The sequence below is a fragment of the Erinaceus europaeus genome, chromosome 11, assembly GCF_950295315.1.
Source record: "Erinaceus europaeus chromosome 11, mEriEur2.1, whole genome shotgun sequence".
NCBI lineage: Eukaryota > Metazoa > Chordata > Mammalia > Eulipotyphla > Erinaceidae > Erinaceus > Erinaceus europaeus.
The window spans coordinates 67,623,139-67,649,685 of NC_080172.1; the positions used below are offsets into that span (position 1 = coordinate 67,623,139).

The 26,547-nt window shown below is 49.1% G+C and overlaps 2 protein-coding genes and 1 long non-coding RNA gene across 6 annotated transcripts; 2 read left to right on the plus strand and 1 right to left on the minus strand.

The window, feature by feature from the left end:
* Window positions 1-68: 68 nt before the first annotated feature.
* On the minus strand, window positions 69-11,280 carry LOC132541396 (uncharacterized). The gene is made up of 5 exons (XR_009552596.1): window positions 11,146-11,280; window positions 5,436-5,674; window positions 2,696-2,737; window positions 588-693; window positions 69-318 (listed from the first exon to the last, which is right to left on the minus strand). It is a non-coding gene; the product is annotated as an uncharacterized LOC132541396 (long non-coding RNA).
* Window positions 7,066-18,347, plus strand: EPS8L3 (EPS8 like 3). Of its 4 annotated transcripts, none has more exons than XM_060201926.1 (19): window positions 7,066-7,151; window positions 9,061-9,131; window positions 9,277-9,341; window positions 11,143-11,301; window positions 11,563-11,712; window positions 11,824-11,879; window positions 12,217-12,392; window positions 12,487-12,602; window positions 12,767-12,887; window positions 12,972-13,033; window positions 13,288-13,362; window positions 13,661-13,809; window positions 15,205-15,286; window positions 15,517-15,551; window positions 16,295-16,478; window positions 16,684-16,812; window positions 17,131-17,204; window positions 17,806-17,938; window positions 18,144-18,347. In XM_060201926.1, exons 2-19 carry the CDS (start codon window positions 9,101-9,103, stop codon window positions 18,153-18,155), a joined length of 1,809 nt encoding a protein of 602 aa, XP_060057909.1. In that variant the 5' UTR covers window positions 7,066-7,151; window positions 9,061-9,100; the 3' UTR covers window positions 18,156-18,347. The 4 variants fall into 4 exon arrangements, with proteins under 4 accessions (XP_060057909.1, XP_060057910.1, XP_060057911.1 ...); XM_060201927.1 differs by having other exon boundaries at window positions 16,379-16,478; XM_060201928.1 differs by having other exon boundaries at window positions 11,659-11,712.
* Window positions 18,348-22,173: 3,826 nt separating this feature from the next.
* On the plus strand, window positions 22,174-25,262 carry GSTM3 (glutathione S-transferase mu 3). The gene is made up of 8 exons (XM_007529349.3): window positions 22,174-22,285; window positions 22,663-22,738; window positions 23,030-23,094; window positions 23,734-23,815; window positions 23,912-24,012; window positions 24,307-24,402; window positions 24,494-24,604; window positions 25,073-25,262. Exons 1-8 carry the CDS (start codon window positions 22,238-22,240, stop codon window positions 25,169-25,171), a joined length of 678 nt encoding a protein of 225 aa, XP_007529411.1. The 5' UTR covers window positions 22,174-22,237; the 3' UTR covers window positions 25,172-25,262.
* The last annotated feature ends 1,285 nt before the right edge of the window (window positions 25,263-26,547 follow it).

Here is a 26,547-nt window from a genome sequence, read left to right on the forward strand (position 1 = left end):
AGAGGGGTACAGTTCCACATAATTCCCACTACCCGATCTCCATATCCCATTCCCTCCCCCTGATAGCTTTCCCATTCTCTATCCCTCTGGGAGTATGGACCCAAGGTCATTGTGGGATGCAGAAGGTGGAAGGTCTGGCTTCTGTAATTGCTTCCCTGATGAACATGGGCATTGACTGGTCGGTCCATACTCCCAGTCTGCCTCTCTCTTTCCCTAGTATGGTGGGTCTCTGGGGAAGTGGAGTTCCAGTACACATTGGTGGGGTCGTCTGTCCAGGGAAGTCTGGTAGACATCATGCTGGCATCCAGAACCTGGTGGCTGAAAAGAGAATTAACATACAAAGCAAAACAAATTGTTGAACAATCATGGGCCTAAAGGCTGGAATAGTGCAGATGAAGTGTTGGGGGGTATTCCCTGCAGGCTCTTGTGTACTTCAGCTTTCAGGTATATATTTTTCCCTGGTTTATGTGGACATATGCTCTATCTCAGGGGACCTGGATATATATATATATAATGTTTGGGGACTTTATTGGGGAGTGGAACACCTGGAATGGAATTAGAGAATACTATGAAAGGAAAGGTCTCACCCGAGTGATGAAGCTGAAGGGTTGTCATTCCACACCTGAAGTCTCTGGACACAGTCTGAAGTGAAGCATGCTGGGGTGGCACTCGTTGCGTTGATTGAGTTGTGATCTGCAGATGCAATATTATTTGATTTGGATTGAGAGGAGCATGCAGGAAAGTGGGCCCCACCCTAAGGTTCCAGGACTGAGGGAAATATAGACTCTATAGTGGAAATGTGAGGTTCCTGCTGTCTTAGGGTTCAAGAAGACAGAGGATAGTTATTGTTATCATCACATTATTTGGTGATTGGGTTAACTTTGAAAAGTCCCTTTGTTAGGGTTTGGTGTATAATACCCAGCATCTTGTATATAGCTGTGCTACCAGTTGCTTCTGTTCTCCCTGGTCTAGGCTTTTGAGAGGGTCAACATATCAAAGACAGCCTATGTATTAAAAAGACTCAGTCTGTGTTTTTTTTTAAATTTTTTATTTAAGAAAGGATTAACGAACAAAACCATAAGGTAGGAGGGGTACAACTCCACACAATTCCTACCACCCAATCTCCATATCCCACCCCCTCCCATGATAGCTTTCCCATTCTCTAGCCCTCTGGGAGCATGGACCCAGGGTCATTGAGGGTTGCAGAAGGTAGAAGGTCTGGCTTCTGTAATTGCTTCCCCGCTGAACATGGGCATTGACTAGTCGGTCCATACTCTCAGTCTGCCTCTCTCTTTCCCTAGTAGGGTGTGTCTCTGGGGAAGCTGAGCTCCAGGACACATTGGTGGGGTCTTCAATCCAGGGAAGCCTGGCCAGCATCCTGGTGGCATCTGGAACCTGGTGATTGAAAAGAGAGTTAACATACAAAGCCAAACAAATTGTTGAGCAATCATGGATCCCAAGCTTGGAATAGTGGAGAGGAAGTGTTAGGGAGGTACTCACTGCAAACTCTAGTGTACTTCTGCTTTCAGGTATATATTTTGCAGTAGTTTATGGATACGTGTGAACATAAGCTCTCTCTCACAGAAACTGGTGTATATCTAGGTTATGGGACTTATATAGGCTGTGTATTTGATATGCGGACTCTCTCAAAAGCCTAGATCAAGTAGATTAGAAGCATCCAATAGCACAGCTATATACAAGATACTGGATACTGTACAGCAAACCATAACAAAAGGACTTTTCAAAGTTAACTCAATTACCAAATAATGTGATGATAACATTAACTATCGATTGTCTTTTTGAACCCTAAGACAGCAGAAACCTCACATCTCCACTATAGAGCCCCTACTTCCCCCAGTCCTGGAACCCTTGGATAGGGCCCACTTTCCCGTATGCATCTCCCAATCCATACCAAATAATATTGCATCCACCGATCACAACCTAACCAATGCAATGATTGCCACCTCAACATGCTTCACCTCAGACTGTGTCCAGAGACTTCACGTGTGGAATGACAACCCTTCAGCTTCATTACTCAGGTGAGACCTTTCCTTTTTTTTACACTCTAATTTCATCTCAGTCTGTGTTTTAAGAAGTTCTAGATATATGATCAATTTTTCCCCTCTCATATTAATTAGTGATTTATATGTCTATACTTTAATAAGAGTGTACATAAACACTGTTGCCACCACCAAAAGACTGTCCCATCCCAACCACCCACCCTCACCCCCCCACCCCCACCCCACCCTCCCGCCACGCCGGGAAGCCCAATGGCCACGCTCCCCTTCACCACAGGGTTTTTACTTTGGTGCCCTGCTCTCAATTTAATCAGATCCTGCTTTTAGTTTCCCTTTCTGTTCTTCTTTCTCAACTTGAACAGAAGCTACTTCTAAGGCCTTAGTGAGCCTAAGTAGGCCTTTGGTACTCAGTCAATGTCTCCTGTTTAAAATTTTCACGATTGTACACATACATACTTTTTCCTCAAAAACTGAATACTACTATGTGGTAACAAATCCTTTGACCCCAAACTACACCGTGAACATTTTCCACATTAAGATGGACATGATGGCAGTGTTCAAAAAAAAGACTCTCCTGCCTGAGGCTCCAGGGTTCCAGGTTCAACCCCCAGCACCACTATAAGTTATAGCTAAGCTCTAGTAAAGGGGAAAAGGGCATGGGTTGGGAAGAAACTTACCATAAAGTTCAGGTGATTTCATCTTCTTTGCTGTGTATTTGTCTGTCTTACAACACATGAGTCTTTTAAAAATATTTTTATTTTATTTTACTTTGTTTTGTATAGACTGTGAAAAATTAAGAAGGGAGTGAGGAGAGAGAGAGAGAGAGAGAGAGAGAGAGAGGGAGACCAGCAGCACTGTTTCATCACACATGAAGCTTCCCCTCTGCAGGTGGAGACAGAAGACTTGAACCTGGGTCCCTGCACATAGTAACATGTGCATTCAACTGGGTGCAGCACCATCCAGTCCTCAGAACCTGGATTTTTTTTCATGGCTGTCATTTTGTAGCCTGCTTCCTCACTCCTCCCATACAATAACCTTTCACCCAAGTCCATGAATAGTTGGCCACAAGGTTTTGAATGGCTGATCTGTGGTCTGTAGCCCTGGGCAACCCAGAGTCTGCAGGCAGGGACATAAGTGTAGGACAGAAAGGCAGCCCTGGAGAGCCCCTCTCCATATGGCCTAGGTCCATGGCAGATGTCCAAGACCAACCATCCCTGGTCTACCAGCTTCTGGCGGAGAGGCCCAGGCCACCATGCCCCCTAGTCAAGAGACCTCTGTGGCTACCCTGCCATAACCCTCCCTTGAGACTAAGATATTTCCACTGCTGCCTGTTTCTACAAGAATCCCCCTAATTCTCTATGGGCCCTCTGATCTTCCCAGGAAACTCTGCTTCCTGAGAAGCCACACCTGAATCACAAACCAAGGTCCAGGCTTCGAGGGAAGGACTTCCCAGATGTACCCCATAGATGTTTCTCATGAGCTGTCTGGGTAAGGGCTAGGGGTGTCAAGGAGCCAGCCCAGGACCCTGGGATCACCTCCTCCCTGGGTGAAGGGCAGGATGCCAGGAAGAAGTCACCTAGTGTTCCCAGGGAAGAAGCATATGTGCACAGGTGGGCTCTAGGAGACATCTAGACAGGCTCAATTTGAAAAAGGACAAAGAACTCTGAACTCTGAAGGTTGGGATAGATAGTATAATGGTTACGCAAAGAAACTCTCATGCCTGAGGTCCCAGCATCCCAGGTTTAATCCCCCTCACCACCATAAGCCAAAACTGACCTGTACTCTGGAGAAAGAAAAAAGAAAGAAAAAGTCTGAGTACTAGATTTGGGTTTGGGATTTCAGAGGATGAGGGACAACAGGCCCAATAATGGATGCTTGAGTCCCTTCTAGATCCTGTATCCATGGCTTCAACCAGCTGGCATCTGGACAGGGTGAGTCTGTGAATATGGACCCACACACAAAACAGCCAGGTATATAGGACCCACACAGCTCATGCTGTGCTGTCCAAGTGTCCTCTCTCTTGACCTCCTCACCTCCTCACAGCACTGGACCAGTGTCCACTCTACTGGCTCTCATTAGAGTTCACAGGATGTTTCTCAATCTCCTCAGCTACTTCCTTTCCACCTTCCCAAATCTCTTAATACAGAGGCACCCGGCTTGGGTCCTCATGTTTCTCACTTACACACACACATACCCCAGGGAGGTTTCATCTGAGGCCTCTGGCCGTGTGCTCACAAATGGCTACCATTTTGCAGTCCACCCTTGCATCTCTCCTGTGTTACATGGTGCATGTGCCTTCAGTATTGAATAGTCCTTAGTCTCAGGGCTTTGAAGGGCCACTGTGGTCACCCCACTCCACCAAGCACCCAATTCAGAGTCCTTCCTACCCTCTTTCCACTTCTACTCAGAGGCCACAAGAAGAACAGGAAGCCATCCAGAATGGAAAAAAACTTTCTCTTCACCTGAACCTTCTATGGATGGCAACAGCGCCATCTTGACATGTCCCCTCACCCTGAGGTTCCTGGCCAAAGTCTGCAGAGTCCTGTGTGATGACCACCACCCATCCCTGCCCACCCCATCTCAGACACACACCCCATTATACCTGTCCCCAGGTTTCCTTCCCCACTGCATGACTTTTGTTTTGTTGCCTGTGGGTACTCCTTCCCAGCCTCCAAGCTCCCCTTCTCCTTGTGAGTGCTGGTATCTATGGTGCCCTCCCAGCCCAAGCCCTCATGTCCATTTCCTTCCTGTAATTTATCAGGGTGATATTTCTATTTATTTCCTCTGCTTCTGGAATACAGGTTCCAAGCAGGCAGGGAAGTCTCCTGGGCCACCCCCACCCTGACTCATAGAATCCACTTGTTTCTAAGTACCAGGTCAGAGCTGAGCTCAGTAAGTGACTCACAGGCAGCCCTGGGGACAAACATTATCCCTGGCCATGGCCACTGAGGCCCAGCCCCTCGTCTCACCTCTGAACAATGCTCTGGTAGGATTTTGTTCCACTCTCTGAAAATTTGAGGTGCTCCTACCTGGTACCCCTTCCTTGTAGCTTTTTAAATTTTCTTTCTTTCTCTTTTATCTCACTTGATAAGAGAGAGAAATTAGGAGGGGAGGAGTAGATAGAGAGGGAGAGAAAGACATCTGCAGCAGTTTCACCACTCATGAAGCTTCCCCCACAGGTGAGATCCAGAGTTTTGAACCTGGGTCCTTGTGTGTGGTAACATGTGTGCTCTACCAAGTGCATCACCACCTGGCCACCCCTGGAGATTTTTAATCACAGACTGGTCTCACTCCCTGAACACCAAGGGAGGCTGGCAGGTGATAGACACCAAGGCATGACTGGTCTAGGGATCACAATTGTTCTGGCAGATAAGTACAAAGTATAGGGGAAGGGAATTGGGGGAGATAAGGCCAGACCTGGGGATGGGAGCTCCAAACACTAAGTAGGAAAGATGGCCCTCAGGAATCCTTTTGGATGGGGGTGAATCCCAGCCTCTCATCTGGCCACATGTGCTACTGCTGAGTTCTTAGAGTTCAAAACCAGAGGCAGAATGATGCCCAGCATGGTCCAAGGTTTCAGGGTAGTGAAGAACGTGACAGGAAAAGCTTTCCTAAGGAAGCCTTTTCAAAGGTCACTTCTGGAACCTCGGGGTTCCCTAGGGAGAAAAAAAAAGTTGACTCATTCCCCTGACTTCAGCAAGTTGGTAGAGTTCTTCTTTCAGCAAATATATGCATTTTTAGTATGCACATTTTTAAAGTGCCTGACTTTCATTCCAAGAGCAGCAGAGGGAGTCAGGGGAGGGTCTAGAGAGAAGAATAAATGATCAGGCTCCAGTGAGGAAAGATGGCTTGTTCCCAGGGGACCAGGAAGCAAGAAGATTGGAAGATACCTCAGATCACAGGCAAAATTGGATGAGAGGCTGAGCTGAGGCTGTTGGAGGGGGTGCATATGCAGGAAGATGCTTAGGAGCAGGGATGGGAAACAGAGTGGTGAGGGCTGAGGAGGGACTTAGGGGTGACCTGGCTTTGGGTACTGGTGGCTCTGCTAAGCTGGGGTCAAAGTTTCTCCACTCAAGCAGAGCCACAATACCTGGCACTGGAGCAGCAAAGAGCTCCTCTCTGAGAAGTTGCCCGGCAAACAGGCTTCCCTACAGGGCCCTCAGGGAGCAAGGCAGTGGGCTCTGTCCCAAGGGTTTCCGGTAGAGCTGGACCTCTTCCTTAGGTCCTGCCCCCAGGCCTCTCAAGGGCCATGTTTGCAGACTTGGGGAGAGGCCTGTGAGAAAAAAACAGACTTGGCTGAAGCTGGGAGGAAAGCAGCTATGGACAGTGCCTGGGCCAGGGTTGCAGATGGAACACTGCTACGGCCTTGGTGGGACTGGGGCTGGCCTGGTAAGGCATAGACATACAGGCCACCCTGTCCTGGAAGAGACAGAGGGATCAGGGAGGGTAGGAGGGCAATTCCCATGAGATCAAGACTGGGGGGCTACTGCTGGATGGGAGGGAACAACCAGATTGAGGGGTGCTCAGTGCCATGTAGTATTCATGGCAGCCCCTGTCCCTGTCCACTCTTGCACAAGCCATGTCCTGGGTACACTCACAGACATGCCATCGTCATTATCATCACTGTGTCATTGTCATCACACACATGCCAGCATACTGCTTCCCCTCAAAAGGGCTCTCCCTCCAATTACCCCTCTACTGACCAGAGCCAGACTCCCCAAGCCAGTGGGCCCCCTCTCCTTCTACTCTCAGCCCTATTGAATGATGCTGACCTGGAACTCCAGGTAGGAGGAACCAAGAGGCAGAATGAAAAGAGGGCAGTGCCTTGGGGCGAGCAGTGAGGGAGTGGACAGTGGGTCTCTGGCAAAGCTTGTGGCTCCTGCTAGCACAGGGGCCAGGCCAGGGGCTGGGTAGGTGGTGGCTAGGAGACACCTCCACCCACCTGCCAGAGTCCAAAGAGCACAGGTGTGGCTCCCTCACGGCCTCATGATCATAAGGCCTGCCTGCTCACCTGGGCCCGCCTGATCACGGGGCCCTGCCTCTGGCAGCTAGCAGAGAGACCACTGTCGTCACTCTGCCAGCAGCACTGGGCCACCCTCAGGGGACCAGCCTCCAGGCCTCCCTACCACCCAGGTAAGGCTCTGGCTCCCAGGAAAATCAGTGCAGCTCAACTGCAGGGTCCCCAGGGTGGCAGGGGCTATTTAGTGGCTCCCCAGTCAGTGTCTCCAGCCCACTCCCAGGGAGGGGAGCGTGGGGGGGGAGGCAAGGAGGATTTGGGGAACAGCAGCTCTGATAGGGGCTTAGGTGCTGCTCAGTTGGCTGAGAGACAGGGCAGAGGCATCCAAGTCTGCTTCTCTCAGTGTCCACAATCCAGATATCCCTTCTCCATTCCAAGCTACTAAACTTAACAGGAATATGAAGGATACTGGCCCCCAACACACACACCCTCAGGACAAGGCAGCCCAAAGTCAGCCCCCCACACCCCTTCCTGTTGTGGGTATCTGGGGCAACAGTTTCAACATCTTGACCTGCCACTAAGAGCACACAGGTCCCCCTCCCTGTGGGATGCCCAATGAGGGTGCAATAGGGAGCCGTGGGGGGAGGGGAGGGCAGTAGAGTAGTGGGTTAAGTGCACATGGTGCAAAGCACAAGGACCTGCATAAGGATCCTGGTTTGAGCCCCCCCCCCCACTTCCCACCTGCGGGGGGTGGGGGGGGGAGTTGCTTCACAAGCAGTGAAGCAGGTCTGTAGGTGCCTATCTTTCTCTCCCCCTCTGTGTCTTCCCCCTCCTCTCTCCATTTCTCTCTGTCCTATCCAACAACAATGGCAGCAACAACAACAATAACAACAACAACAACGATAAACAACAAGGGCAACAGAGGGGGAAAAATAGCCTCCAGGAGCAGTGGAATCGTAGTGCAGGCATCAAGCCCAGTGATAACCCTGGAGGCAAAAAAAAAAAAATTGGGAGCCAGGTTGAGAGCAGCTCAGGCAGAGCTGGGTCTCTTCTTTGCCTTCCCAAGAGAGAAGCAGGAAGTGTAGGTCCCTGGGAAAAAGCTGGGACTAGGGAAGGGGTGGAAGCTTCTAGCACCCTTTAACTTTGGAGAGGAAAGTAGTTCTCCCCAGCAAGGAAGGCAGAGACTTAGCACACCCTCCACAACCCCTTATGTTTTCTAGGAACTCACTTCCTCACCACTGTGTCACATTATCTGGTGCCATAGTTTCCATGCCAATCCTAATAAAAAGGGTGGGGTTGTCACTCTCCTTGAACCTCAGTGCCCCCAACTGGTAAATGGAAGTGTAACAGCAGTTCCCAGTGAGATTGTCTCCAGAACTAAAGGAGTTGGTGAAGATAAAGACATAGCACCAAGGACAACAAGCAGGTGGTACTGGAGATGACATGAGAGAATGTTCCCAAGGGACCTAGCACCAGGCCCGCAGCACTGCCGGGAGGTAGTGCTGGAGAGGAACACATGGGCTCTGTATGGCATAAGAAGAGCTCACTGGGCAGGGAGGAGGGGAGGGTTGCCTAAGGAGGTGCCCCTGCAGGTTGGGCAGGGAGGACTCTGGGCAGCAGGATCAGAGTCTGGAAGGGCTGAGCAACAAAAGGCTTGATGAGACTTGGGAAATGCAGTTTTGGGATCAAACCACACAGACAGGTATGTGGTCTCCTCCTGAGCGGGTGCCAGCTTAAGAGCCAACATCACCCTGAGCTGGCCTGCTAAGACAGGCACCTAAAGAACTCTGAGCCATCCTTAAAGAATCAGGGAACAGCCCACAGAGACAGCTCTCATACTCTGTTCTGGGACACCATCTGGTCTGTGCTTGTTCACTCAGCCTCCCTGAGCCCAGGTGCTGAGTTTAAGGAGGGGCAAGGAGTCTGCCTTGGGCCCAGCTGCCCAATGCAGATGGAAGGTCTTCGGGTGGAGGCCATGGCAAGAGGTAACTGAGAAGCCCTGGTCAGGGACAGGTCACAGCCACACTCTCCAGCTCCACCAAACCTCCTTCTTTCCCACCCTAATGGCTGTCTCTGTTGGTTCAGTTTGGGCTTTAGGGGCACATCTGTCCTCAGAAGCAGCGCCATGTCGAGGCCCAGCAGCAGAGCCATTTACTGTAAGTTCCCCCTGTCCCTGCACCCCCTCCCCAGGAGTTTGCCAACCACTCATCTCTCCCTCCCCCAAACCCCTAACTACCCCTGAAGCTATGTGTTTCCTCTTTCTTCTGTCCTTGCCCCTTGCTTCTTATGCCACCTCCACAGTGAACAGGAAAGAGTACTCGCAGAGCCTGGCCACAGAGCCCACCTTCCTGCAGCACAGGGTGGAGGTGAGTAACCCTGGAGCCCCAAGCAATCTCTTGATCCCACCCAAGGGTACTGCGAGCACTCTGCCCCAAACCAGACATCATAGGTGAGCCAGCTGCCGCTGCCAGCTGGCTGGGCACAGGGCTAGAGGGTCAGCCTCTCACAGCAGAGGCCAGGATGGAACTTGAGCAGGTGAATTCTGCAAGAAGACTGAGCAAACAGTGGTCAGGGGTGCCTGTAACTACCTGGCCCCACCTGCTGCCACAGGGGCAAGGAACTGCCCTTTGCCCAGGTTCTGCCTGGACTGGAATGTATAAGGTCAGCAGTTTCTGTCAGGGATGAAAGGACAATGGCAGAGAGGGCAGGTGTCTGGACTTGAGCTCCTCAGGGGACGATCTCTGGCCCTGCCTGAGTAGAGGACAGGTTCTGCTGGATCCAGCAAAAGCTGACTGGATGGGCAGGCAGATGGAGCAGAAACAGGGAAGGCAGCAGGGCCAAGTGGAAGCCACCTCCTGAGGCTACAAGCTGAGGGAGAAGCAGCAGGGGCTGGGAGTGAAGAGCTGGAGGTCCTACCAAGCAGCAGAGACATGGACTCTTCAGCTCTCTGAGCTGGGCCCAAGGGAGCTGGGCTTCAAGTTGGTGTGGGAGGTTGGGCATTGGCTCTCTACAGGCCCAGCAGATGAGAGCAAGAGCAGGAACAACCAAGATAACAGGGCATTTGCTCAAGATAAATGCCCTGCACCACCCTTAGACAGTGCTGAGCACTGTGTGGAAAGCACAGTGGAGGGGTAAAGCAACAGGAGGCATAGCAAAGCTCCCCCTACACACACAAACACACACTCACACAAACACATACTCACAGGCCTTGAGGAAGTGGGGCAGGACTGTAACTATAAAAGCAGCATTTGGTTGGTTGAAGGGGGCTCTTCTCAAAGAGAGAGAATCCCAGTAGCATCAACAGTGGGTGAGATTCTGGGAAGAAGCTGAGATCTCTGTTGTCCTTGGGGGATAAGAACCAGGGAAGGGCTAGCAAAATAGCTCACTTGGGTAGTGTGTTGCTTTGCCATGTGCATGACCCAGATTTTACCTCAGGCCTCAAAGTATAAATGGAAGCTTCGATGCTATGGTTTCTCTCTCTCTCTCTCTCTCTCTCTCTCTCTCTCTCTCTCTCTCTTTCTCTGTCTCTCTGAAAAAAATCAACCCAGAGAAGGAAGGAAGGAAAGAAGAAAGGAAGAAAGGAAGGAGGAAGGAAGGAAGGAAGGAAGGAAGGAAGGAAGGAAGGAAGGAAGAAAGGAAAGAAAACACAGAGAAGAGGTGTAGTTTGGTTTTCCCATGAGACCAGGAGTTGAGGGAAAAGCATTCTGCATTCTGGGTAGAGGGAACAGTGTGAGCAAAGTCCTGAAGATAGGATCAGGCTAGTGAGGAAAAGGCTGAGATGGTGGGCTCCCAAAGGGCACAGAGAAATCTGGGGGTAGAATCTGAGGGTCCCTCTCCTGCCCAGAGTGCAGACTGGCTGGGGTCTACATCTACCAGCCAGCCCCTCCCATGACCTAGACAGCCAAAGGCTGAGACAGTCCTTCCCATATCCCCAACCCCATTCCCCCTGTGCAACCACCAGATCCTGACCTAGAGGTCCTCTTGGTCTTCTCTTCGAGCCTTCACTTTGAGTCTGCCTCTGTCACACTTGTCCAGGACCCCACACATGCCAAAAGTCCAGGAACATGCATGCATTTCCACTCTACTGCCTTTTCCCGCACGCAGCCCACAAACACCACCTGTGACTCCCAGATATGAGCCCTTCCTCCCCTCCAACCACCCCCACAGCACCTGATGACATGTAAGCTGGGGACACAGAGAGTCCGGGAGCCCAAGGATGCGCTGCAGAAGCTGCAAGAGATGGATGCCCAGGGCCGAGTGTGGAGCCAGGACTTGTTCCTGCAGGTCAAAGATGGCTGGTTCCAGCTCTTGGACATTGAGACCAAGGTCAGCACTCCACTCCTTCCCCCTACCAAAGGGGCCAGGGCTAACCCAGGTGTGCACTCAGAGGCCCCACTCTTCCTGGTCTCAAACTGTAGTCATTCCTGCTCCTTGAGGAGGCTGCACCCAGGCCTGGGAAGAGAATCAGGGGAAGTGACACCAGCCACTGGGAAGCATAGAGGGTCCCAGCTCCCACTGAGTGCCACATCCTCCCACCCCACTCCCAGGAGGTCATGCCCTCACCGCCAGCCCTTCCCCTTGGCTCAGGTGGAGCTGGACTCTTACCGCCTAGATGGCATTCAGGCCATAGACGTGGCTCTCAACACCTGCTCCTACAATTCCATCCTTTCTGTCACCGTGCAGGAGTCAGGCCTGCCCAGCACCAGCACCTTGCTCTTCCAGTGCCAGGAAGTGGGGGTGAGTGGTCAGAGGTGGGGCTGGGGAGAGAGAGTATGTGGAGCCTGATTGCCACCACATACACACACTAGCACATGCACATGCACAGAGCCTGACTGTTACTTCCTCCAGGCAGAGCAGCTGAAGAATAGCCTGCAGAAGGTCCTGGAGGAAGAGCTAGAGCAAAGGTAGGCAGCCTGGGTCCCAGTCCAACTGTAGTTTTAGGTGAGTTGATCCCACACCTTGGGGATCCCAGGAGACTTTAGCCCAACCAGCCTTGACCTGGAGCCAGGAGGGGCTGAGCTGAATTCAGAGAACACTAGAGATTGTCCCTTGGGATTTGTATGGGACTCAAGAAGGCCCAGAACTAAGCAGATGAGGCAGATGAGGGCAGAGAAAGGTTCAAATGTGTGTGGGGGGGATGGTTTACAGGGGGGTGGAGGATGACAGCTGAGGCAGAAGTGTAGGCAGAGTCACTGTGCCCAGAAAGTGTCCAAGCTGTGTTCCTGGCATGTGTCCTACCAGGCCCCGATTTGGAGTCCCTCACCCAGGCCAGGATAGGTGGCGAGGGCCTCCTCTGGAAAGGCCAATCCCTGTGGAACAGAAATTCACTCTGGATCGGGGACTTACCCCAGAGCGGGCCTTCCCCCCAGAGGGGGGTTCTCTCCCAGAACAGCCCTACAGGATGACCCCGGAGCACAGTAAGTGTGGGGATGGGGTTGGGGAGGGAATGGGAGGGAAAGGCTTAGAGCAAAGATCAAACTGGCTCAGGGCCACATCACCCTTATATTACAGACACCACGCCATCCCCAAGACAACTGTCACGCCATTCCAGCTCTCGAGAATTGAGTGCCTTCCCTCTGCCTCCTCCGAATCGGCCCCCATCCCCTGAAGACCCAGAGGGGGATGAGGTAACTAAAGCTTGCTTCGGCTTGCTGGCCTTTCTGGGCAACCGCGGGTTCCTGGATATTCACAGCAGACCTTAAGGGAAGAAGATGAGTCAGTCCAGGCTGACCCTGAGGTTCAAGGCTCACGGTGGGAGTTCAGTTAAAACCATGGGTTTTTTGGGATACAGGAGGTGCTGAACCATATCCTAGAAGATATCGAGCTGTTGGTGAAAAAGATGAAGGAGGTCGAGGCAAAGACCACCCAAAAGAAGAAGAAGAAACTAGGGAAGAAGAAAAAACATCAGGAGGGTGAATGCTGAGGGTCAAGGGAGAGAAGTAGGGAGGTGGGGATGGGTCTTGGGGTGACCTATGACCTGATGTCTTCTCCCCTAGGGTTGACACAGGCACAATTCATTGACTGCTTCCAGAAGATCAAGTACAGCTTCAACCTCCTGGTAGGTAGCTCCCCACAAGTTCTCCCAGCTCTCCCGAACACCAGCACCCCCTCCTCTCTGGCCTTACAGATATTCTAAGCCTTGCCCTTTTCCAGGTTCTCCCCCGAGGCTTCCCATTCTTGGGACTTCTGGAGAGCATCCAAACCAAAATTAGCCTGGGCTCCCAATCAAAGCCCAGGCTAATTGTGGTGCCAGGAGGCATGGGACTGGTGGGCTAAGTGAAGGATGGTGATGGCATCTTTCTGTGTCCCCAGGGGAAGCTGGCCAGCAGGATGCAGGAACCAAGTGCCCCCCAATTGGTACACATACTCTTCCCAACTCTGTCTGAGGTGAGTTGGGGTCACAGGGTAGTGAAGAGGAAACAGGCCAAAGTGGAATGCAGGGGGTGCCCTCTGCTCACTTTTGCATACCCCCTTCTTAACCCCAAGACACTAGTCTTACTGTATTCAACAACCTGTAGTAGCGTGGATGGGCAGAGAGCAGAGCTAAGGACACAGGGGCTCCAACAGAGACAGGAAGCAGCAGTGAGTCACAGGTACTTGCAACATGGCGTTGCAACATGACACTGCTCTAAGCCCATTGCCAGTGGGAGCCTGAGCATCCTGACACATTCCTTCCCTCACCCAGGTCCTAAAAGCCTGCCCTGAGCCCAACTTAGCTGCCCAAGTGATCTCACCCCTCCTCACCTCCAAAGCCATTGACCTGCTGCAATCCTGCCTAAATCCCGCTGAGAGTCAATTCTGGACAGGATTGGGTGTGGCCTGGACTACCAGCCGGTAAGTGGAGACAAGTCCTAGGCTGAATCACAGATAAAGGGAGCACAGGGATACAAGGCAGGGCATCAGGACATTGAAGTTGGCCAAGGTTTACCTTGTCACCAACCAGAACTAGACCAGACTAATGGAAGGATTCTACTTGTAGTTCCCCCAACTTTTTACTTGACAAAGTACAAACAATATTTCTTTTTTTTTTTTTTTTTTTCTGGCTTATGGTAGTACTGAGACTTGAACCTGAGACCTTGGATCCTCAGGCATGAAAGTCATTTGCATAATCATTATACTATCTCCTCAGCTCACAAATGAATATTTTATCACCATTTACTCTCAGCCATCAGTAAAGTAAAGGCATTGTCTCAGGAAAAAAAGAAAGATTATTTCCAAGAAGAGAGTTGACAAGTATTTTCTCATCTTTTGTGAAGGATACAGTGAAAACTTTGTCTCAGTCCATCACAGACTCTAAGGGTTGCTGGTGTAAAGAGATGCAGTTAATGTCACCTTAGTGACATGTGGCAACTAAGCTGACCAAGAAATTAAGGCATATATTAGGGTGGTTGGATGAGTAGGTAAATAGGTATATGAGTGGCTGGGCAGATAAATTGGTGGATGGGTAGATACATGGGTGGATGGATGGGGTATATGGGTGTAGATGGATGGATGGACAGACAGACATAAATGGATAAATGGGTGTACAGGTTGGTGGACTAGTAGAATGGTGTATAGATGAATGGGTATGGATGGATGGATAATAGATGATGGGTAGATTGGGTTGGATAGATGGGTAGGTATATGTGTGACCAGTCCCATGTTGAGAGGCATTACCACCCCACATGGGCAGCCAAAGGCCTCTCTGTTCCAATCAAACAGTGGAGTTTCACGTATATTAAGTAGGCTAGAAAGGCAGGCATCTGCTGCTGGGAGACTAAAAGCAGCCTGGAAAATTACTACCAGAGGCACAGAGACAGCACAGTGGTTATGCAAAAGACTTTCATGCCTGAGGCTCCAAGGTTCCAAGTTCAATCCCTCGAAGCACCATAAGCCAGAAGTGAGCAGTGTTCTGGAAACCAAAATAAAAATTACAGCCAGAGGCAGGCAGATCTTCCAAGCACTCTGTGGATCCAGCACTTTCACTGAAGCCCAAGAGCAGCATGACTGAAGTGCCTGGTGCTCTCAAGGACAAATTTATCTGCATTTTGTGGGCAGAGGTGAGGCTGATCCACAGATCCCTACACCATGGGAATATTCTTGCTAGACAGTTCACTTTTCTGTGTGTGTCTTGGCCTTTCATCTGTACCAGTGACTCGAGTCTTCAGTCATCAGGAAGACTCCCAAAGCTAGGCTCTCTTCTTTCTCACAGCTTGGCACAGGGAGCACTCAGCTTTATCTTCTCCTCAGGGCCAACTGGACAGGCAGTGAGCCTCAGCCTTACCGACCCACTTTCTTGGATGGTTGGCAGCCACCAGAATCCTTCAACCAGGTAAGGGACCTAGTCGAATCTGGGCCACTGGCAAGTGTCTGACCTCTCTATCCAATCCAAGTTCTGTGACCACTAAGTGGCACTTGAGTTCATGTGGGCAGCCATGTCTGTACAGTGGGCAGAAGGGAAGGGGCTACCAACTGGCTGTGTGTTTTTGAGTCTGGGGTCTGCTAGCCCAGCTCACCCACCTGGTCCTTTGCATTTGCTCAGTGTATCTTCTGTTCCTACAGGCACCCTTGGGCTACCAGGGCTCCAGTTCCCTCAGGTATGCCCTGGGTTTGGGACAGAATGGTCCTGGGGAGGGAGGGCCAGGCATCCTGTGGGTCTGTGGATTCCACACTTGAGAGACCACCTCTACCCCTGTGGGCTCTCATGAAGCCAGACATACACATGTTCAAGCACATTCCTCCCCACCACAGGTGAGAAAGCAGACTTTCCTCTCCCAGACTATAATACCTCCTGACATTCCCCACACATGCCTCTCGCTTTCCAGAGTTCAGAGGAGAGCTTGAACAAGGAAAAGTCTACTGCTGGGGTGAGGGATGGTAGTGCACCTGGTTGAGTGCACACACATTACCATGTACAAGAACCCAGGTCCAAGTCCCTAGTCCCCTGCAGGGGGAGGTTTCATGAGTGATGAAGAAGAAAGAAAGAGAAACAATGTCTACATGTGTCTCTCTCTTTCTCTTTCCATCTTTATCTCTCCTTCCCTCTCAATTTCTCTCCATCCTGTCAATAAAAATAATAAAATATAAATAAATTTTTTTTAAATTAAAACAAGGTAAGTCCACTGCTAGAAAGGGCTTGGAAATCAGGGCCATTCCCAACTCCTCCTGCCTGCATAAGCTCCCATCCCAAGCCTTACTCAACACCAAACTATCCTTAAAATGGGTGAAACCCCAGGAGTCAGCACCAGGCACCAGACAGGAACCCCATGGGGCTCTGAGACAGAAATAAGTGCTTGACCTCTGAGACCCCAGCTAACTTGACTTATCTCTGGTGGGGAAGCCCCCAGTTAGGGGGTGCCTCACATTTTGCTCAAGAGGAGACCCACAGTCATGGCCCCGAGGACCCCAACATCATGCCCTCCAGCTCTAGACCTGTCAAGTCAGCCCTGAAAATGCAAGTCTTGTATGAGTTTGAAGCAAGAAATCCGCAAGAGTTGACCGTGGTACAAGGAGAGGTGCTGGAGGTGAGGCTGGTGTCTGGTGAAAGGGCTGAAGGGGAAGACTGGAGGATGATGCAGGCAGTCCAATACCTGGTCTGAGTGTGGGGCTGCAGGGGTGGGTGGCCTAGAGTGGAAAGGAAAATGGGAAAGGGAGGGAGAAACCTGGAAAGGGGTGGGGGCAGAAGCAGGGGCAGAGGCTGGAGGTGACTGAGGCAGTGACTCTTGGCAGGTCCTGGACCAGAGCAAACGGTGGTGGCTGGTGAAGAATGAGGTGGGGCAGAGTGGCTACATTCCTAGCAACATTCTGGAACCGCTACATCCTAGGGACCCTGGAAGGCAAAGCCAGACACCACCTAGGGTAATGCCCAACCTAGACTATCTGGAAGTCTAAAGCCTGAGTTGGAGTTGGGGGGGGGGGAGAGGCATATTCAATAGCAATTAGAGGCAAGAGTCCTGCTTCCAAGTAAAGTGGTGCTCAAGCATACCTGTGCAGTGTCAAGTGCATTGTGGTGTCAGGCCGGAGTACAAGTATGGTCTCTGGAAGACAAATAAACCTTGGCATGAAATGAGTGACTTGATGAAAGCCTAGATAAGGGAACCACATGATGAAGAGCCACAGGGTGGTTCTGAGATGAAATGTCCAGGCCACTGAACCCCAGCTCCCTTTGATTTCTAGGCTCCAATGCTACGACTTAGCTCAAAGCCTGCAGAAGTCACAGCCTGGCTGCAGGCAGAGAACTTCTCTGCTGAGTAAGTACCCTGCCCTGAGTTGGTAGAAGGGGTGTGGGGTGTGTGTGTGTGTGTGTGCGTGTGTGTGTGTGTGTGTGTGTGTGTGTGTGTGTGTGTGTGTGTGTGTGTGTGTGTGTATAAAAGGTCCAAGGAGATCTGGAGCCCCAGAATATGCCACCTGAGTACATGACATATAACAGCCAAAGGTTTTGCCCCCTTTTTGCTGAATTGGAGCAGACTATGGAGAGCACCTCAGAGCATTGAGTACAGAGTCCCTGCTACAGGGAGCCCAGGAAGACCCTTTACTACCAGCCACCAGTCTCCAACACACAAGTCTCTCACAGGACACTCCTCTGTAAAAAAAAAAAAGCCAGGAGTTAAGAAGTTAGCTTCAGCTAAAAATGCTTATTTCACTCTTTGACTTTCTGATATCCTTATCCTGAATTCTCCTGGAACTCCTGAAGAATTTTATAGTATTACTACTATTAGTAATCTATTTACCTGGGTACTGTCCCTCTGATTGATGGTGGTGTAGGGACATTGGGGCCTCAGGCATGAAAGTCTTTTGCATAATTTCCCTTTGTTTATGCTACCACTATCAGACTCCTGTATTTGTTCCTAGCACAGTGAAGACCCTTGGGTCCCTGATGGGGAACCAGCTACTTCACATGAGGTCTGGGGAGCTGCAGATGTTGTGTCCCCAGGAGGCTCCACGGATCCAGGCACGACTAGAAGCCGTCAGAAGGATGCTGGGGGTAAGGAGGCCCTTGGCCCCCACTGTGAATGTGGAGTGTCCCCTGAGTAAAAGTAAAAGTGCCAGATGAAGGAGTTAGCAGGCCTGTAACTGAGCACAGGGAGTTGTGGGGGATACTCAGGGGAATTTGGTGACTCCAAGCTGGCTATTGGCCTGAATTCTGGGAGTCCCTCACCAATTATGTCTGTATTCTTTTCTTTCCTCAGATGACCCATTAATCACTCACCCAGACAACCTCCAAGACCGCAGTGTTTTCACGAGTAAGACAACAGGTTCAATACCTTTTAAAGTTAGAGAATTCCTCTTTCAGGTTTCCAACATGCAGTGAACCCCACACCCACTCACATAACAAAGAAGATGAACAAGCCAACAAGTGGAGAAAAACAGTGTCATTCCTTGCTATGTGGAATCCCCCCTCCCAGGCATAACCCCCGTCTTTCTACCTATTTATTGTTATCTCTTTCCTAGAATTGGAGTGTTTCTGCCAAGGCTTATCAGGACAGTTTAGTTTCTATCTTCCTGAATAAAAGCACTGAGTGTGTCTAATGTGTTCATTCTTTCTTCTGGGCTTGATGACACTCAAAGACAGGGTGGCCAGAGGGGCTGGGACACTGGACAGAAACACATATCACAGGTCAGATTGTTTGAATTAGAGAGAGAGCTCCCACTGCAGCTTGGAGACTCAAAGTTTGAGAATAATGTTCCAAGCTTTCTACACAAATTCCAAAATCATGTCACACTCATCATTTTTACCCACCACTGTAACTGTACACTTCTCCACATAGATTCCAATCCCCCTCAGCATAGATAAGGGTGGGAATGTCATAGAAGCATAGTGTGCTAGAGTGGTGGCAGTGGTGGACTTTGATCAGTCGCTGGTGATTGGAAAAATTAGCAAGCCTATAAATGCTCCTGGCTTTACTTGACAACTTCCTCTTCTTTTTTAGATTTTTAAATATTTATTTCCTTTTTGTTGACCTTGTTTTTTATTGTTGTTGCAGTTATTATTGTTGTTATTGATGTTGTCATTGTTGGATAGGACAGAGAGAAATCAAGAGAGGAGGGGAAGACAGAGAGGGGGAGAGAAAGACAGACACCTGCAGACCTACTTCACCGCCTGTGAAACGAGTCCCCTGCAGGTGGGGAGCTGGGGGCTCAAACCAGGATCCTCAGGCCAGTCCTTGCACTTTGTGCCACATGCATTTAACCCACTAGACAACTTCCTCTTCTAATGAAACTTTTGTCTTCTACTATTACGTGAGCTGATCTCAAACTCCCTCCCCAGTTTGTCTCAAAAGGTAGAATATAGGGAACATGTGAACAGAAGTCAAAAGTCCATCAGCTGGCTCTGGCAAGTCATTTCACTCTCAGGGCTCCTGTTTTCCAAGTACCAACCAGGGCCAATTCTGGCTTCAGAGAGGCCAGACAAGACTGGGTAGGTGCAGAGAGCAACACTGGTTCCTCAAAAGTGAAGGGTCTGGACTATCTTTGACTTCTAGTATTGTTTCCTATACATAGCCATTAACATTAACTGCCCCCCCCCATATGATAGTGATTGTAGTTTTATTGATTTAGTTCAACAGGGATGGTCCATTGTATTATGACTCAGGGGCATTTCAAGGGTTCTTAAGATCTTCTTGCTTAGCTGGATTTGTCCATGAGCCTAACTTGATCTGGGCCCCAGATAACAGTATGTTTTTAGGGTACCTGTGTCATTCCTTCAAATTCCTGTCCTCACAGAAAATTCTCTGACAGCTGGGGACATGACTCAGCAGGTAAAATGCATATATGCCTGAGAGCCTGGATTTGTTTCTGGAAACCATGTTAGATAGAGTAGTGCTCTGGCTCTCTCATACATAAAACATTTTTTTAAAGTGTTACATGTTTTAATTCTTTTTATATTTATTTTCCCTTTTGTTGCCCTTGTTTTTTTATTGTTGTTGTAGTTATTGTTGTTGGATAGAACAGAGAGAACTGGAGAGAGGAGGGGAAGACAGAGAATGGGAGAGAAAGACACCTGCAGACCTGCTTAACCACTTGTGAAGCGACTCCCCTGCAGGTGGGGAACTGGGGGCTCAAACCAGGATCCTTATGCCAGTCCTTGCACTTGCGCCACATGTGCTTAACCCACTGTGCTACCACGAGACTCCCATAAAACATTTTTTATTAAAGAAAAGAATAACCTCTCTCCCAGTTGGTAATACAGAATAGGAAAGAAGAAAAAAAAAGGGGGGGAAGCCTTAGGGTTCAGCAAGGGAAAAAATTAACCAGAAAATTTAATTTCTCAAGATGGGAAGGGAAGATATAAGATATGTTTTTAAGATTTATTTTAGAAGTTTTTCTATTTTTTGATTACTGATTTAACAATAGTTTACAAGATTATAAGATTACAGGGGTATATGCCCATCAAAACAGTTCATTTGGATGGTTGCTGTGTTGCCATATATGACCCAGGTTCAAACTTCATCGCCACTGCACTGAAGGAACTTTCCATACTCCAGTCAGGGTCTCTCTCTCTCTCCCTATCTGCCTCTATCTAAGAAAAAAAAAAAGATTACAGGCTTATAGTTCCATATTGCCCCATCACCAAGGTTCTGTGACATCCTCCCCATCTTCCTTCCCCAACCCATTCCTTCTAGGGCTTCAGGGAGCTGAAGGAGTACTAGAAAAAGGGAAATCATCATGGACTAGAGAAAAATTGACTTAGTCCAGAATGCTCATTTTCCCAGCAAAGACTGAGATAAAGTGAAAAATCCATCTGAATACCCAAGTTCAGTGGTATTACAGACCTGAATTTGAAGCCCAGACTACCCACTGGAACTTTAATTTAAGAAATACAACTTGGATTACTTCTCCAGATCTGGGCTACTTCCTTTTTACATAAACTATCCATAAACTTATTTCACACAGTTATTGTAAAGCTTGAATTGGAAAAGACCGGCTCACATATATGAAACACCTGGACTGTTGCCTGGCATATCATAGGTGCTCGATATAAGTTAACTTTATACTTGAAGCTAATCTGTGATAAAGGTTTTGTTTTAGTTTTGGTTTTTTTGGATACAGACAGAAATTGAGAGGGAAAGGGGAAATAAAGGTGGAGACATCTGCAGCACTGCTTCACCGCTCAAGAAGCTCCCTCCCTGCATGTGGGGACTGGGGACTTGAACTGGGGTCCTTCTGCACTGTAATGTTTGTGCCATTGCCTAGCCCCTGTGTGGTTGAATTTTTGCTGTCTTGGTGTTTGCAACTTTTTACTTTTTTCCTTTTAGCATGATGCCTTTTCAAAAGTACCAACCTTGCCATCAACTGAACTAGAAAAGAAATTTAACATCCTACATACTACAGAAGGAAATGTAGGAACCCAGTGTTTGAAGCTGGCATGCTGTGAAGGCTGCAACCTTCAGAGGAGTTCCTGATTCCTCCCCACTGCCCTGAGAGCATGACACCACAGACATTATTCCTGACTGGTGCCCAGTCTAAGAAGCTGCCCACCACCCCCTAGTCCCCACTCTGCTTGATCTATATTTGCGAACAGAATCTCATTCTTAGTCAAGTGGTGATGTGCCTGGTAGAGAACATATTATCATGCTCTCCCAGGTTCATGTTCCTCTTCCCCACTTGCAGGAAGAAGATGGAAAAGCGGTGGAGCAGTGCTGCATGTGTCTCTCTCATTCTCTCTCACCCTCAAATAAAAAGAAAACAAGGTCACCAGAAGTAATAGTCCTGGTGGCAAAATTTTTAAAAATAAAGAAAACTAAAACCAAAATAACATTTTATTCTGCCAGCCTGGGAGACAGCTTAGCCTGCCCAATTTGCATGCTGGAGGCCTCAGAGATAACAAGTTCAAACCCTGGCTCCACCTTATACCAGAGCTGAGCAGTACTCTGGTTGTATCTCCCTCTTGCAGTCTCATAAGAAGAAAATACATAAATCTTAAAAGAGAAAGTGTCTCACTTTCTCTAGAGTAACCAGGAACCTAACTGCCAGCTGTCAATACTCTTCCCGGCCTGGATGCTCCTCTGGGAGTCTCACCAGCAAAGAGGCCAGGCCCCCATCTTTTGGCTGCCCAATGGGGGCGCAGCACTTCTTTCAGGTCTAGCCTGGGGTCGCCCAGCAAGGAACCCCAGGGACTCTGGAAGCAACGCGGGAGCCCAAGCCCCCACCAAGTCACGTGCGGGAGGGAGCGTGGACGGGGGTGGGGCCAGGACCCCTCGTTGGCCCCGCCCACCGGCGTCCGGTATAAAGCTCAGCTCGCGTGGCCCTGGGCCAGTCCTCCAGACGCTGGACCAGTGTCACCATGTCGTCCAAGTCGGCTATGGTTCTGGGCTACTGGGATATTCGCGGGGTGAGTGCCGCCTCCGCGGCCGGGCCGCTCCTCCTGGGAGCCAGCTGCCGAGGCGGCCGCAGGGCTCAGGGCCAGCGGTCCCCGAGAGCCGGACTCTCCTCCCGAGCCGACCCTCCTTCCCCACGGCGCCGCCCGCTCCGGCCGCGCCCCCTGGGCTCGGAGGCCGCCCCGCCCCGCTCTCCTGATCTTTGGGGTCCCCGGGCCCCGCGAAAGGGAATGAGGACTGTAAGCCACGCCGGCGGCCTCTGGGCCGCTTAACGACCGCGGCGGCCGGCGGGAGGGAAGGTTGAGGTCCCGGCCGCGGGGCCCGTTGGCGGGCGGGCGGGGGCGGGGGCGGGGCGCGCAGGCGCTGAACCGGCCGCCCCCCCTCCCCGCAGCTGGCGCACGCCATCCGCATGCTGCTGGAGTTCACCGACTCGAGCTACGAGGAGAAGCACTACACGTGCGGGGAAGGTAACGCGCGGGGCGCGGGGCGCGGGGCGCGGGGCGCGGGGCGCGGGGCGCGGGGCGCGGGGCGCGGGGCGCGGGGCGCGGGGCGCGGGGCGCGGGGCGCGGGAGCAGCGGCCCTTCAGCTGGGAGCTCGCCGCTGAGCGCCGTGCTGAGCATCCTTCGTGCGAACTGGCTGAACTTAGGGGGCGATGTGGGGCCCTGGGGCGCTGGGGTATTTCTTCAGCTCTCCCAGTTCTCCTCCTGTGGGCTCTCAATTGAGGCCACTAGGTCGCACTCCGTTTCTGTCTCTTGCAGCTCCTGACTATGATAGAAGCCAATGGCTGGACGTGAAATTCAAGCTAGACCTGGACTTTCCGAACGTATGTGGCTCTGGGGCAAGGGGGAGCACATCTAGTATATCTGTGCCCCTGCCCTCTTCAGTCTGGGGGCATCCAGAATAGGCCCTCTGAGCTTGAATCAAATGGTAGAATTCAAGGTCTTTTGAGCTGAAGTGGAATGCCTTCATTTCTATTAAGTATGAGTTAAAAGTTAATTTATTTTATTGTGAGTGTTGGTAGTAAGGGACATTAGTTATTAGGGACACTAAGGGACATTAGACATTAGTTACTCACGTCTGTGTCTTTGTCATTGTCAGAAAGAAGTCAGGTATTTTCAATTACATGTCTTAGTTGTTGGACATGGCTATTTACAGTCATCAGTGCTTTGAAATTATTAATTATTGCACCTTGTTATTTTATGCATTAGTAGATACATTTCACTCTATTAGGGTTTTATAAATTTTGTAAATACGATTTGCCTTGGGCACTGAAATATTTTTCTAAGTCCATGGCACACACAGAGTAAAAGCCTCTGTCTAGAATAATTTCTACTTATTTCCTCTTTACCCCTAACACAGCATCCCCTCTCTACTGTTCACTTCCCTGTAAGAGTCATTTTCCCCAGGAGAGATGGGGAGCTGAGAGAGAATCAGATTGTTTGACCTATGCTTTTCCTTCCAGCTTCCCTATCTCATGGATGGTAAGAACAAGATCACCCAGAGTAATGCTATCATGCGCTACATCGCTCGCAAGCACAATCTCTGTGAGTGGGTTGGGGTTGATGTAGAAGACCAGACTCTTGCTCACCTGCGACCATATGATCCCAAGGGTGATTTTTCATCATTTGACCTACATACAGGTGGCGAGACTGAAGAAGAAAAGATTCGAGTGGACATCATGGAAAACCAAATAATGGATTTCCGCATGCAGCTAGTCAAGCTCTGCTATAACCCTGACCATGTGAGTTTCCATAACAGGCAGGCATCAGGAAAAAGGAGGATTTAGGAACCCAGGGGTTAATTTTGCTCCACTTTTTACTTCCATTACCATAGCACCAACTCAATCTGTCAGAATAAGAAGCAGAGCTCTTAATTTGCGTGGTAGTATGTCATATAACTTGTGTTGACATCTCCATTTCTAACCCCTTTCCATCCTGAAGAAGACATCTGAAGATGGGCCACTAAGTGTCTATCACTGGTGTCACTCTAATTAACCTTGAGGATGATGACAGTTATTCTTTCTTTTTCTTCTCAGGAAAAACTGAAGCCTCAGTACCTGGAACAGCTCCCAGGACAACTGAAACTATTTTCCTTGTTCTTGGGGAAATTCTCCTGGTTTGCAGGGGAAAAGGTGAGAAGAAAGGCGAGGGGAAGGGAGTGCCTTCCTATCACTGCATGTGCTGATGAATTCTCCAGACTTGACATCCTTATAATTCCTCTAGATTACCTTTGTGGATTTCCTTACCTATGATGTCTTGGATCAGAACCGTATGTTTGAGCCCAAGTGTCTGGATGAATTTCCAAATCTGAAGGATTTCATGTGCCGTTTTGAGGTGATGTTCCCTATACTTTCCTCTTAAACATTCACAGGCCTCTCCTAAGCCCCAAAGAATCCCCATAGAAGTAGATTCTTGCTCCACGCCAATTTTTGCCTAAAGCAGTGTTGGAGAACATTTTATTTTAAGGACCATTTGGATATTTATATAACATCATTTGTGGAATACATAAAACTATCATCTTAAAAGATAACGCTTAATATTGCTGTGGAGAAGCTCTGGTTGCCTTGACAGGGTCAGACCAAATGATGATGTTTGTGGGCCTCTCAGACCAGAAATTCTCCCCACCCCAGCCTAAAGGGATCAGTGGTTTCTGAAACTTTTTAAGGACCTCTTACCCTGAAGGCACTGTATGCAAGTAGTGGCCAGGCAAAGGGGCAGGTGGCACATGACTCACTTATTTTGGTTTGAGTCTGCTGGACTGGGTGAGAGTCTTTATAAAGTGTGGTGTGTTTTCTCTTCCAGGCTTTGGAGAAAATAGCCTCCTACATGCAATCTGATCGCTTCTTCAAGTTGCCCATCAACAACAAGATGGCCCAGTGGGGCAACAAGAGATTATGCTGAGCAGGAAGCAGATTTGTACTGCTTCTTCCATCCAGTGTCTAAGGGACTCGACTCTCTTCTCTGCTCTTTTCAATAAATGGCACTTAAGCTACTGGTGTCTGACTGTAATTCTCTTAGGAGTAAAGGCAAAAGGATAGTAAGGCTATGTGTATCTGTGTCAGAATGTGAATTTAATCACTGAAACACTAATATTCTCCTAACACTCCCCCTTCAACTACATTCAAGGACTAGAATTTCATGCCTTTCGATTTTGAATGAATACTAGATATGAATATGAAATTGAAGTTGTAGAAAATAGGTGAGTTAAATTGGACTGGCACCAGTGAAGACCTGATAAATACATCAAAACTGTGTGATAATCTGGTTTTAACAGAACTGGAGCTCAAAAACAGACCCATATTTATATGGGAATGTACTGTGACAAAGATGGTATTTTTTTAAATTTTTTATTATTGGGGATTTTTTTATAGTCAACCGTAAAATACAGTAGTTTGTACATGTGTAACATTTCTCAGTTTTCCACATAAGCATTCAACCCCTTCTAGGTCCTGCCAAACGATGGTATTTTTAAGTTGGGAGCAAACTAACCAATAAATAGATTTGGCATTGTTACATACCATTTAAAAATAAGAGGAACCTCCCTAAAAATAAGAGAACCCTACCTCATGTCACTAATTAATACATCTGGAATTTAAGGTTCATCACTATATACAAAGCTATAGAAGTTTATTTGTGGATAGCAAGAGTTTCTCTATAAAGAAGTCATAATAGGCCCCTCCTTTCCCCCAGCTACAAGAGGAAAGCTTCACAAACAGTGGAGTAGTGCTGCAGCTATCTCCTCTCTGCCTCTCATTCTCTCTCATCTACTCCATCTCTCGCCTAGCAAAACAAGAAAAGAAATGGGTTTCCAGGAATGATGGAGCCATACAGGCACCTCATCCCAGTGATAACCCTGATAGAAAAAAAAAAGCCATAACAAAATATCTACAGATTAAACAGTATCAAATTCTAAAATGTATTTATGATAAGCACAAAATTAAATGTGTGATACTAAAAAAAAAAAGACCAGTATAAACACCATATTTAAAGAATGATTAAGTGAAGGTAACTCAACTTTTTAAATGCACAAGAATATATGGGAGGAGGGGGGCAGATGGTGGTGGGTTGAGTGCACATGTTACAATGCTCAAGGACCCAGGTTTGAGACCCCCCAGTCCCTACCTGCATGGGAAAATTTCTCTAGTGGTAAAGCAGGCTTGCAGGTGTCCTTCTCTTTCACCACCTTCCCTCTCAATTTCTGACTGTCTCCAATAAATAAAGATAATTAAAATTTTTTGATAAATCTATAGGGAACATAATATAGAAATTAAAATATT

Coding starts and splice junctions, on each gene's coding strand:
- EPS8L3 (XM_060201926.1), top strand. CDS start 9,101: ATGTCGAGGCCCAGCAGCAGAGCCATTTACT. Junction 12,603..12,766: donor AAGACCCAGAGGGGGATGAG/GTAACTAAAGCT, acceptor TTTGGGATACAG/GAGGTGCTGAACCATATCCT. Junction 17,205..17,805: donor GCAGAGAACTTCTCTGCTGA/GTAAGTACCCTG, acceptor ATTTGTTCCTAG/CACAGTGAAGACCCTTGGGT.
- GSTM3 (XM_007529349.3), top strand. CDS start 22,238: ATGTCGTCCAAGTCGGCTATGGTTCTGGGCTACTGGGATATTCGCGGG. Junction 22,286..22,662: donor GCTACTGGGATATTCGCGGG/GTGAGTGCCGCC, acceptor CCCTCCCCGCAG/CTGGCGCACGCCATCCGCAT. Junction 23,095..23,733: donor TAGACCTGGACTTTCCGAAC/GTATGTGGCTCT, acceptor TTTTCCTTCCAG/CTTCCCTATCTCATGGATGG.